The sequence below is a fragment of the Pundamilia nyererei genome, unplaced genomic scaffold (genome assembly GCF_000239375.1).
Source record: "Pundamilia nyererei isolate P.nyererei 1_Seehausen unplaced genomic scaffold, PunNye1.0 scaffold00100, whole genome shotgun sequence".
Classification (NCBI taxonomy): Eukaryota; Metazoa; Chordata; class Actinopteri; order Cichliformes; family Cichlidae; genus Pundamilia; species Pundamilia nyererei.
The window spans coordinates 1805273-1818664 of record NW_005187501.1 but is presented as its reverse complement, the minus strand read 5'-3'; the positions used below and the strand labels follow the sequence as shown (position 1 = coordinate 1818664).

Below are 13392 nucleotides of genomic sequence, written 5' to 3'. Positions count from 1 at the left end.
ACACACACACACACACACACACACACACACACACACACACACACACACACATTTCTGTTAAAGTGTGTTTATTGTGTTTTTTCTCCTCCCAGAGAGTGCACAGGTTGACATGTTGAGAAAAACTTCAACTTATCATCTGCATAATAAAACAAAAGCTTGCCAAATACCAGATGGAGAAATAACCAAGCTTAACCAGGTTAAGCTTTTTTTTCTTTTTAGGATTCTGAATAAACATTGTGACATACAGTACAATACAAAATAAATAAATATGGGTGTAATGCACGTATTGCCTCTGTCTGTTACTGAACTGCATGACACAGCACTGTGGCCTTGTATGCCTTGGCTTGGCCTAGTTAAGAGCAAGAAAATAGGGCAAGGTTTGTCTCGTAGTTCTTTGGTCAAATAGCGGAATGAAACATCTTCTGACAGCTGCTTAATCCGATGAAAAGAATGTACTTTAACAAGAGCGAAAGGCGCTATTTAATTGCATTTTTACCACTTGTTCAAATCACACATAAACGAACGACGTGACGGCATGACGTGTACCGTTCATGTTAACGGCGTAAGCTCGGAAATTCAGCTTTTATATCTTGAGCACGGGTTGCTACTTGTTCAAGTTATGCTACTTGTTCGGTTAGGATTATCAGCTCATTGTAAAACTTTTAAAAGATTTCTATTCATGTGGCTCACAAGTAAAAAAAAGGATTTAGTAGTGCGGATAAAGAATAGCATATAGCTGCCGTTTTTGCAGTTATTCCTTTACGTTTGTGAAGTGTACGCTGATGTCACGTGACTGCTGGACCTCTTCGACCAAAACACCGAGGACCCCGCACAGCTTGTCAACAAAAAACAACGGTGACAACTTTCTCAGCGTTCACCGAGCAAAACTCTGAAGCTACAGCAAACCATCACTCACCTGTCCGGTAGACAGGCCGTCTCAATGCATTACAGAGGACCGAAAACACCGCGGCGATTATGGATGTGTACGATTTGTTTAGTAGTTGCAGAAAGGGCGACATTTGTAGAGTCAGGTAACCATCAGCTCTGCTGAGCTTATTATGGCTTGTTTGCTCGATGATAACTTATTTTACTTTACTGTGTTTGCCGGTGAGAGTTCTAGCATAGATTGGGCTAGCTTTTTCTACAATGCAGTCTTGCAGTTTAACTTCGGTTTTATGTAAATAAACGCGAGTTAACCACAGAAGGCAGTGTTGCTAACAGGAGCCACGATGAGCCAGTTTGTAACTGTAGCTAATTGTGTAGGTCAGCTCCTCGGTGTCCAGACGTAATGATCGCACTAGGTATCAGTGTCGGATGCTCAACCGGATATCTAGTCTCCTGCTATAGGACAGAGTTACCCCGAGAATTACGAGGAAAGAGCTTGACAGGACAGCAAAACTATGCTTAGCTGATCGAAGGAATCATCAGTGGTTACAATGTATACATAAACCAATTGTTGCAGAGTCCAATAAAGGGGGCGTGTCTGTACAGTCATGTGTACTAGAAAGTTTTCATGGGATTCATTGCAGTCCTGTGTTTCCATAGGAATTAAGAGGCCAAATAGCAACCAGGCTGGCACTAGTAATTGAGTGCACTTGATAATTTGATCACCAGCAAGTGTGAGGAGCTCTATGAAGATTTTAGAGGTTTTAGCAGTTTGCTGGTCTGGAGCATTCACGTGTGTTAACAGAATGTCCAGCAAATTTATCATAGGTTCAGACTGTGTAGTGCTTACAGAAACAAACATTGCACAATCAATAAGACTTCTAGAGCCATGTACTTAGACAGATGACCATATTTAGACCATAATGTACAGCAGAAAATCAAAAACAACAAACACCTCATACTAGTTGTCAAGCACTGGGATAAAGGGGTGATGATTTGGATTTGTTTTGCAGCCACAGGACCTGGGCTTCTTGCAACAATGCAATCATCAAGTCGAACATAAAATACTCTGTATACCAAAGTATGCCAGAGTCAAATATGAGCCAGCCTAATTATCCAAGCCATCAGAACTGCATGCCTCCAAGTTTTTCAGTTTTACTTATTAGTACTGTAATAAATTAATGCAAATGATTTTGTAAAAGAATGATGTCATAGTCATGAAAGCGGTTCAATCTCATGCTGAGAAGCTGCTTTTTCAAAATGATTAGAATGAATAAGGGATTAATTAATCAAACAGAATTCAATAATTCTATTAGTATCAATAAAATCATTTGTATATACCCTCCTCATCCTGTGTGACGTATGTATCTATTTATTTTTATTTAAATCTTGGCGTTTTGTATGGTGAGTCGTGTCTGTGTTTATCGCAGCGCATCACTGTAACCTCTCTGCTCTTTGCCTAGATACCTTGTTGAACAAAGAGATGTTGACCTCAATGTAAAAGATAAATGGGACAGCACTCCATTGTAAGTACAGTATAGGCAGCTGATGTAATTCTCCCATCAACGCCGCATCATAATCATAACTGCTTTTAATATAAACACTTGTGTGCTTCAGGTATTATGCTTGTCTCTGTGGCCATGAGGAGCTGGTCCAGTACCTGTTGGCTAGTGGTAAGTTACAATCAGTTATAATCAAATAACACAGTATTAAACTGATGTGCTGTGCTTTAGAACTGCTCTGACATATTCTGTTGTATCATTCTAGGCTTTGAAATTTTTGATTTCATTTATTCATTTCTTTTTTTTAGGTGCCAAGTGTGAAGCCAACACGTTTGATGGCGAGAGATGCATGTATGGCTCCCTGAGCGACTCTGTTCGACGCCTGCTCAAAGACTACAAGTGTGTAAGCATCCGCGCCATGCAGCGGGATGATTTCAACTACTTTCTGCACATGTAAGGGTCATGATTTTTATGTTGAAAAGAAACAAGAAAATAAGAGCAATAACAGGATGTTATAGTACGTTTGTCTAATCCAGACATTTCTGGGGTTTTTCTTTAGGTTGCTAGAGCAGGGTCAGTATAGTGACGTCAAATTCCTGGTTCACGGACAAACGTTTCTAGCACACCGATGTGTTCTCAGTGCTCGCTCAGAGTACTTCACGGAAATGTTTGAGACCAAATGGAAAGGGAAGAACTTGATCAACCTCAAGCACCCTTTGGTAAGTCTATATGTTTTCATTAGTATCCTGTTATAGCACCGTGTGTAATTCACAATTTTTAGTTATACTGTATGGATAAAGGCTGTTTTGATTTCAGATCAATCCTGCTGCCTTTGGAGCCATTCTACAATATTTCTACACAGGTGGGTGAAAAATATACCAGCTGATCTTCCATGTATCGTACAGGAGAAACCGGTGTTGTTGGGCAGGAAGGAAAGAAGGAAAATGCAAAAGATACAAATAAAATACAAACGAATATAAAATAAGTACGATAATACACTATATACAACGGTAGCATACACAGTATGTGATTATGGCTATGGTTGTGGAAATATGCAGGACATAAATTTAACTATTCTACCACTACTATTCCTATGTAAGTAACAGATATCTATAATTATAGACATGTACACGCACACACACATGTACATACATCTGTATACATATACCTGCACACGTCCATACACATAGAAGGTGCATTATGCATGAAGTGGTGAGTTATCGAATCTGCTTTTGGGATATAAATAAATAATGGTAAAATAATTTGATCTTTAAGAAGAAATTGCACACGCTACTCTTTAATGAAATGTTGTAGAAAGCATGCTTGGATGATAGTTGGATTGTATTTAATGTAATATTTTTGTAACATGTAAAAATCTTAGTAAGAAAATGTTGTTTCTTTATCTCTGTTTCAGGACGGATGGATATTGATATAAGTCTTGTGGAGGACAGTAGACGACTGGCTAAACAGTGCAAAATGGCAGATCTCATAGAAGAGCTGGAGAATAAATGCAAACAAGTGTATGAATTTGGTAAGGCAGAACTCTTGATTTATATTTACTTGAGTAATGCACGTACAACTTTAAGCCAGTCTTAAGACACCTCTCATTTCTCTTTTATTGTAATTTTTAAAGAGGTCTTAAGCAATAGTTCTTCAGGCTTTCTTAAAGTCTTTCTCAGGTTTTTTGGGATCATGACAATGAGCCCAAAAAACTCTGCCAGCGTAGTAAAAGCATATCTGGATGATAAAACAGAGTGGAGCTCTCCCAGAGCCTGGACCTGAACATTATTAAAGCAGTGTGGGATCATCTTGACAGAGAACTGAACAAAAGGCAGAAGCATCCAAAGAACAGCTTTGTCTTTCAAGAAGCCTGGAGAACTATTCCTGAAGACAAAGAGATTACAAGAAAGCTGCCTAAGAGACTTCATGCTGTTGAAGGTAGTCATACTAAATATTGACTTTTAAGCTCGTTCCAGCTCTGTTCGCCTTAAATACTGTATTTCCATTGCATGTTTGCACATGCTTCAATAAATCTCTGGACCTATTTCTGCTTTTGTTAGAAAAATATATAAAAAAGGAGTGGCTCAAGATTGCATATTCCTGCTGTAATGCAGTTTTTCCACTTAGCCTCAAAATACCAGACCACCTTTTAATCCCATATGTTTTTATCTAGGACCATGTCCACACTAATACGTTTTCATTTGAAAACGCATCTTTTTCTCTCCATTCGGGCCTTTCGTCCACATTGAGACGGCGTTTTCGGTCAAGGAAAACGCAGCATTTTGAAAACGCTCTCCAAAGCGGATACATTTGAAAACGCCGTTTTTGCATCGCACTGTGGACAGCGAACCCGGAGCCTTTTCGAAAACGATGACACATTTTAGTCATGTGATGCAATCATGTGACCTATTAAACTAAGATAGCAGATTGTATTATACAGCAGTTGTTTTGTTTGCTCTCAATTTTGACAGCCCTATTAAAGATTATGGGCGATCGTGGCTCAAGAGTTGGCAGTTCGTCTTGTAATCGGAAGGTTGCCGGTTCGAGCCCCGGCTCGGACAGTCTCGGTCGTTGTGTCCTTGGGCAAGACACTTCACCCGTTGCCTACTGGTGGTGGTCAGAGGGCCCGGTGGCGCCAGTGTCCGGCAGCCTCGCCTCTGTCAGTGCGCCCCAGGGCGGCTGTGGCTACAATGTAGCTTGCCATCACCAGTGTGTGAATGTGTGTGTGAATGGGTGGATGGCTGAATGTGATGACTGAAAGTGCTATACAAATACAGGCCATTTACCATTAACATCAGTTTGTACATGCTCCAGATAGCTTTTCTTCAGATTCTTTACTTCACTCGCTTTTGCAAATTTGTACCTTTGTGTTATTCGCAGCAACAACTCCACCTCATCATTAGTCCATTTAAAAAACTCTGTGCTTTTCCTCAACATTTAGCTGGGACGTTTCAAAGAGCTGGAAAGTAAATAAACGGCAGACAGAAATGAGGCAGGGTCGAATCTTCTTGCGTTTCACGCATGCGCAGGACTGGAACGCAAGCGTTTCCAGCCGTTTCAATGTGGACGCGCAACTCTGTGAAAACGACTGATAATGATAGTGTGGATGCGGAGCGTTTTCAGACGAAAGCGCCATTTTCAAATCTATCCGGGCTAGTGTGGACGTAGCCTAGAGCTGTTGTTTTTTTCGCCCACTAATGATGAGTTTTCCATCTTGTCTTGTTTTCTTTCTGTCCTCATATCAAAGTGTCCAATAAACCGGGAATCTGTGTCAAAGTTCTCACCCTCGAGCCTCACAGCTGTCAACTTCAGGATGAGATGGCTCAGTTAGCAGACTGTGCGCTGCCCACTGAATTAAGGGTGAGGACATCATGGCAGGAAAATAAGTATTTTAGCTGAACACCGCATTCATTCCTGTTGATTCTCTTTAGGTTGGATTTGGTGAGCTTCCCTTTAACAGAGTCGACCGCTTCCCTACTTATCCCGACATCTGCTTCAGAGTCGATGGTTACGATTTCTTGTGCCATAAGGTACGGATGAGAAAATCCTCACAGTGTCTTCTCAGTTACAGTGCAGACTCCCACACCACCGCAGCATAAACATGAATGTGAATGACTGAAGTGCAGTTGTGCGTCTCTCTCCAGGCATTTTTCTGTGGACGTAGTGATTATTTTAAAGCCCTCCTGGAGGACCACTTCAGTGAGGGAGAGCAGCTCCAGTCTCAGCCCAGCACCCCAGTGATTACTTTACACAACATCTCACATGAAATCTTTATCCACATCATGTATTACATCTACACAGATGACACTGAGGTTTGTGCACATTTTTTCTTTCTGTGATGTTTGCATCCCTAATAAATCATTCCGCACTTTTTTATTTAGGAAAAAAAGGATCTTTGAAAACAAACATCGATTATAAACACAGACAAACCTGTGTAGCAAAGCTTAATTGTTAAATACCTGAACAATTGTGATCCTGGTGAGGATTTCTCATCATATTGTAAGAGAAGCTTTCCTGTATTGATATGGCAACATCAGAGCCATAGTGGATCCAGAGGCTTACGGCGAAAGTGCTTATGAAATAAATATTGTCAAACTAGACAGATTTTTGGGTCGGTGAAACTGAATGTGATGCGTAAAACTGTTTGTTGGCTCTAGTTTTTGACTCCAAAACTAAAAAAAATCTTTATTGAAACCAGAAATGAGTACAATTTTGGTTAAAATAGGGGTAGGTCCTAATTTTTACTTTCATCTTCTTAAATTAAATTTTTGATTAATTTGGCCTGATGTGAACTACAATTCATAAAATCATAATTGCCTCGTGGGCAAAAAAGGATGTTGACAATAGAGCTGCCAATCAGGAGACAAAGATGAAGACCGTGGAGGAGGTAGATGAAGGTTGGTGTGAAATAGAGGCAGATCATCTGCTGTGGTGACCCCTAGAGGGAGCAGCTAAAAGAAGATCTCTAATGTAAAAAAGTCCTATTAGTAGCATTTTTCACATTTTCTTCCAGTATGCTGTTGAAAGACACGTAATTCACAGAACTTGTATCAGTGAAATGCATACAGTATTTGCATTTCCTCTGCTGGTGCCCTCCGCTGTTAAATAATTCACTGTGGTTTTTTTGTAGAGGCATCCATAAACAGACATGCAGCCAAGTAATAAAGCAGATATATTTACATGTTGTAATATCCTAGGCAAAAGAGATCTGGGTTGATTAGTTAGACTTTCTCTGTGTCACAACAGCTCATTTCCACACATCTGGGCCAGTTTTTTTATTATTACCTAAAGCTGCTATAAGCTTAGAATTTATGATTAAAATAGGAGACACGGAACTGGGCACTAATTAGCTATTTTAATTGTCATATTTGGAATTAGAGCATTAAAATCCACAAGTGACGGCACATTTTGTCTCAGAAGCAGACAAATTCTGAGAAAATGCTCACCAGTGATCTCACACGGTCATCTTGAAATTTCTTAACTCGTTTGACAACCTCCCCTGTACCTTAATCGTAAGTTTTGACACTTAAATAAGTGTCACTAAAGATATTGATTTATATGTACAAGGCATCCAGGGGGAGGATTGCTGTTTTGAATTCTCGTGATAATAATATTCTCCCTGCTGGTTTCTCTGCATGTCCAGCTAATGACGGAAAACGTGTTCGATGTGCTGTGCGTGGCTGACATGTATCTGCTGCCGGGGCTTAAGCGCCTGTGTGGAAAGACGCTGGCTAAGACGATATGCGAGGAAAACGTTCTGCACATGTGGAAGACGGCCAAGCTCTTCCGTCTCTCTCGGCTAGAAGATCAGTGCACAGAGTTCATGGCCAAGATCATCGAGCGGGTGCGTGGCAGTGACGGTGTCCCATTGTCAGTGGGTCGTAGTTCTTCATTGTATCTGTGCTATTGTTCATGCTCATATTATATTCTAGTCAAACTCACAAATTCAGCTGGGGATCAAATAATTATTTCCCAGATTATAGGTACCTAAATGCATTGAGTTGTTGGAGTTTGATTGGCTAATTAGATGTTTGTGTTAACAACCAGTCGAAAATGCCCAAATGCCAATCATTAATGGTGTTTTGATCTCTGAGACCATTTTATAATATTTTTGTTGCTGTTTCAGAACTACAGAGCTTATTTTTCCTTAAAAGTGTGTCAGCATCCCCCGAGTTCTCCATTAGGAAGAATTCACAACTGTCTACCTCTTGCATTCGTCCCATCACAGCTGGTGGAGCAAGCAGAGTTTGCCGAGATGGTCAAAGAGGACGCCGCGTCTTTAGAGAAGCGCCAAGAGACGGACTCGGTCCCCTTGGTGGACGACATCCGCTACCACATCGCCAGCAACGTGCAGACGTACAGTGCAATCGAGGAGGCTAACCAGAAACTGGAAGCCTTGGAGGAGCTGCTGGCGAGGATTAATATTGACTGCTGAGAGGTCTGCAGGTTTGTGATGCAGCTTCAGTGAAAGTTGAGGGCTTTTTTAATGGTGGATACTTTGCAAGGAGGTAACAAGCACGTCTAGTAAAACAAAAGTGAAAAAACCCCCACATGCATTTGTATGTTTGCAGTTTTTATTTTATTTTCAGCATATTGCATAGAATATATATTTGAAAAGAGCTGGTTATGTTTGGTGCAGATGTACAGAGAGCTGTTCGTTGTGGCTGTTTAACGTTTCTTTGAGAGACATACCAACTGTGACAAAACATATTTTGCAAAATGGGTTCTGAAGAGATCATGTGTAATATATTTACAACAGACTACAAAATGTCTTTGCACTGCGAACATGTGTGTTTAATTTAGATGGAAGTCGTGTGCAAGAATTTGAATGTTTAAAAAAATGATAAACAAGTTTACTGAACTTCATTAAATATAATTTTTACGTTTTAAAAAAGGCAGCTGGTTAAATTGATACTTTCACACTCGAGAAATATTGGCAAAAAAAAAAGTTTATGTTCGCTTTCTCCAGAAGATAATTGAATCTTCTTCTGATCCCTTTGTTTGGTGTTACGTAGAATATTGCTTTATGCCATATTTAATGTGCAGACGCACCTAAATATTAACATATTTAGTTGTATTACGCTGCTGTAGTTTGCCTCGCTGTTTGAACAGTGACATTTCTCCAGCATGAATACTTACCCCTTCTAACACAGTAATGCACTTTATTTTAACCTAAAATGAGAAATCTGTCGCCTAGTGTGTGTACCAGAAAATAACTGCTCTGAATTTTACCAATAAAACACAATATTGCACGCAAAAGTAGGGTTTTCTTCAGTTTCTTCAACCCATTGTGATTTTTTTTCCCTTTTTTGTGGTCTGGAGATTATCAATAACCAACAGGATGGATTTCAAATTAAATTTGTTGTTTAGTAGGTGAGCAGCAACCACTAAATTTGAGTTCTCTGACCTTTCATCTGCTTCTAAATTTTATCCAGTGCCATTCCTGCCAGCTCCACTCAGCACCGAATAAATCACACGGTTTTAAGCTAATACAGAGAACATTTGAGTGTCATCAATAATATTCCCACCCATCCGTTTTCTTCCATTTATCCAGTACGGGGTCGTGGTGGAGAGCTGGAGCCTATCCCAGCTGTGAAAGGATGGAAGGCGGGGCACAGCTATAGCAGGCCACCAGCTTACAGCAGGGCTAACCATTCACACTCACATTCAGTTTAGAATGACCAGTTAACCTATCACCATGGATGCCTTTGGACTCTGGGAGGATGCTGCAGCTCACTGGGAGAACCAATGCAGACAGGGCGAGGACATGCAAACTACAGACAGAAATTTGAACCTAGGATCTTCTTGCTATGAGGCAACCACAACACCACTGTGCTGCTGTCATGATTTAGATTTGCTTAGTTAAATCTGGGTGGTGACTTATTTGGCCAAGCAAGTTACATTCGAGTCTATTTCAGCATTGCTTTGCAGGACAGCCTCACAGAGCTGTTGGGGTGAATGTGACCTGATGTATTCTTCTTTTCCTTAGAAAAAAAATAAGACAAAACATTTTTTTTACTCTATAATAACATGAGATAGATAGTATTACTGCTAGGAAGAGGTTTGCTGGGTTTTAGATCCAGCCTTAAATAAAAGAGGGAAACACACTCTTTCCTTTCCACTTGTTTCATTCGTTCATTAACAAAAAATGTCATTGTACATTTGTTTGATTAGAGGAGCAATTTAAGACACCTAAGGCACCTGGTGATGGCGCCATTTCTCAAGATTATCACTAAACTGGGTCCGTTGCTGTGAGTTTCACCACAGAATTGATGTTTCACTGACCCTTTTATTTGTGGGGAAACAAATAATTCCTTCATCGGGGTCTTCAAACTCATGGGAACCTTTTCTTAATGGCACTGTTTTACTGTTTTTCCAAATGGCTTCATTATCACGAGTTCTCAACAGTGCCAAGAAGGGCTGTAAACAACTTAGACATGACTGTGCTAGCTGTGATTTAGATATGTGTGTATGTCAGTTACTGTACTTGTTCTATAGTTTACAATTCACATCCCGGTGGGGGCATTAAGCTTCTTTTCCAAGAACTGAAGACAAAACTCTGCGTCAACTTACTGAAGACGTGTTAGGACACATTAAAGTGCCGTTCACACCAAAGGCTAAGGGGCATCCTTTAGAAAACAAAGCCCTTGGCTTCCAGCCAGTATCTTAAAGGCTTAGTTTGCTGAAAAAGACTAGAATACACAATACAAGCAGATATTAAGCCAGCAGCTCCCTTTGTAAAGGTTTACGTGTTGTTCCTAAGCAACTTGTTCTTAGTCTTGAATGGAAAAATACATTCAGTACAATCCTACAATGTCAAACAATGGATGTGTACTCAGGGCCCAACAAGAATATATATATGTTCAAAGAACTATCCTCACTTTCCCTGAAGACTGTTCAGCACTGGAACTTCACACGTTCACATGTTCATTTATCTCCACAGTCAGCAAACTTCAACAAGCCTGTGCCTGAAAACCGTGAACTCTGATTGAGACTGCCTGGTACTAGCTAAATCTGACTTTTGACTGGAGGGATATCAAGGTGGGTTAAGTGCTGGGTATCTGCTGACCCAGGTGTAAATAAAAATCTTCAACATTTTGGTTTTTATCAAAATAATTAAACGGCTATTCAGTGAATTGTTCTTTGATGCGGTGAGATTGAAGAACTTTTCTTTCAGAGAAACCAGTAGTGGAAAGTTTTCACTTACTTTTCACTCATTTCATTAAAAAATTAGCCAGCGGACAAGCCTGCAGAGCCCTATGTATGGAGAATGAATCCTAATGACTTTGGCAATCCCCTGATTGTTACTGTAGTTTAACCATGGAGGTTACCTTTGAAGTTTTGAAATCGGGCATTACTTTGGTTGAGGAAGTCACCTTTACGGCCAGTAACAGATGGATAACTCACAGCTATCTGACTTGGTGCTGATTAGGGTTTCTCAGGGATTACACAACCCTTAGTTTTTTTCAGCTAACTTGATCCGCACCCAAATGTTGTGGTAAGCGCAGCAGCAAAAACATTCTTTGTAGCCTGTTGAGCAATTTATCAGATTCTCCCTTTGCCCTTTGTCACAGTATCATTTGGAGTAGTTTGCAAATGGACTTTACTATCAGTGGATCTCATTCACACCTAGCATGAATCGGGTTTTCTGATTCAGGAGTCTAATGGTGGTGCACAATATGCACCTCTATGCAGCTCATTAGCAGAGGTAAAAAAATAAATAAAAAATCAAATGTCAATGTGACATTAGGAAGTTTCTCTGTAACATGTTTTGATATGGCATGCATCAAACACTTCTAACTGCAATTTTAATAATAATTTCCATTTCAAATCCACTTCACCGCACTGGAATGCTAGCACATCAAATGGCTACTCCTCCTTTACGGAGCACACTGACCTGTACCAAAACAGTTATTGTTTTTATTGTTTTTTTCCATATCCAAGTTATGACTCATATATCTGTCATGTGTCCAGTACAAACCTTTAAAAAAAAACCTTGAAGGGAGGATGAGGGGATGAAATCTCTCAGCTCTGTAGTCATGCCACCTTGTGACTCATCGAGACTTCAGTGTGACAACTGGAGCCGTCTGGAAAGGCAGAAATCAACGAGGCAAAGGGAGAAATGGCTGCACTTTCTGGCCTTTGCACAACATCAGTACAAGGTATTGGCTAGAGGCGGGTGTTAATCAATCAATAACAAGTTGGTGAGAACCAGGCAGAGTATAGTTATGGTTTAAAGCACATCATCTTAACCATGCACCAAAAATCTCAAGAGACCGCCACATTTTATTTTGGCATTATCTCCCAACTTGGTTTCGCTGTTTCATTATAAAATGCCACTTCAGGTGCTACATGGATGACGTGTACAGAACATGCAGAGTTGTGTCATTCACACCATCTGTCTGCCCGCCTTTCCAACAAGCTCCTCTCGGTGTTCTCCTGCTGCACATGTAGCTAACATGTTTGGATTAATTTATATAGTGGAGCAGATGGAAGAGGTTGCAGGTGGCCGATAAGATGAGCAAATAAGATGTGTGTGTGTAAAGTAGGCCACTCCTTCTTTACTTTATTACTTTATTATTCTCTATTTTATTACTTTTCAGAGGTAAATATAATCATATGTATTTGATATGTAGTTACTTTACAGAAATATATTTCCCTTAAGTTTAACAAAAAAACAGCTATAATAAGTCCTTTATTCAAAGTTTGCAAGAGCATAATTGATCTGAACAAATATATACAATATAGTGGGGATTTATACCCACCAGCTACTTTATTAGATACGGCTTTCTAGTTTTGATGTTGGACTGCCTTTTGTTTTCAGAATTGTCTTTTAAGGCTTAGATTCTGCAAGGTGCTGGAAACGTTCCTCAGAGATTCTCGTCCATATTTACATGACAGCACCACACAGTTGGTGCAGATTTGTTGGTTGCACATCCATGATATATACTTTATCACCTGTTCCTCACTGTGATGTTCAAGAAACCAGATTGGGATGATTTGAGCTTTCTGACATCATGCACTATCCTGTTGAAAGTAGCCACCGGAAAATGTGTACATGATTGTCATGAAGGGATGGACAACAAATAAAATCACAAGCTGCTGAATATCGACAGCAGCTGTCACATCGTTCAGCTGTGGTGGAGAACAAGCATAAAGTATTAAATTAAATTAAATATATTTGCCTCAAAATAGATGTAGCGTTTGCAGAGATCATTTTGTATGGTTTTGTCAGTCATTTAAACAAGAAAAAAGAAAGGCACAATGAAATAATAAAAGAGTAACAGTAAGGGAGAATACAAGAGAAAAACTGTTTGTTTGTTTTTTGTTCCAGTAAAGGATCTTTTATACCTCTACCTTTACCACGTCTTGTATTTCTGTGATATTTTACATGATTCCATCATTATAACATCAAGTTTAACCATGATGTTAAAGGTATCATCTGTAACCATGTTCTGTGACTGACAGACCTGCACATTTGTGACCTTGTCTCTGAGTATTGACA

The 13392-nt window shown here is 39.8% G+C and overlaps 1 protein-coding gene and 1 pseudogene across 1 annotated transcript; both read left to right on the top strand.

Annotated features, from left to right (window-relative positions):
- LOC102200033 (deoxyribonuclease gamma-like) overlaps positions 1–182 on the top strand; it is a 4795-nt pseudogene extending 4613 nt beyond the window's left edge.
- A 602-nt stretch (positions 183–784) lies between these two features.
- abtb1 (ankyrin repeat and BTB (POZ) domain containing 1) lies at positions 785–9140 on the top strand. Its single transcript, XM_005740483.1, has 12 exons — positions 785–1031; positions 2349–2411; positions 2503–2558; positions 2696–2840; positions 2947–3106; positions 3204–3249; positions 3802–3918; positions 5635–5747; positions 5819–5917; positions 6032–6199; positions 7531–7731; positions 8116–9140. The coding sequence occupies exons 1-12, from the start codon at positions 976–978 to the stop codon at positions 8320–8322; spliced, it is 1431 nt and encodes a 476-aa protein (XP_005740540.1). The 5' UTR covers positions 785–975; the 3' UTR covers positions 8323–9140.
- Positions 9141–13392: the final 4252 nt, after the last annotated feature.

Bases quoted from the DNA above. Each gene is read 5' to 3' on its own strand.
- abtb1 (XM_005740483.1), top strand. From the start codon at position 976: ATGGATGTGTACGATTTGTTTAGTAGTTGCAGAAAGGGCGACATTTGT. The intron at 2,841-2,946 runs GTAAGGGTCATG...GTTTTTCTTTAG, and splicing joins TTCAACTACTTTCTGCACAT to GTTGCTAGAGCAGGGTCAGT. The intron at 7,732-8,115 runs GTGCGTGGCAGT...GTCCCATCACAG, and splicing joins TGGCCAAGATCATCGAGCGG to CTGGTGGAGCAAGCAGAGTT.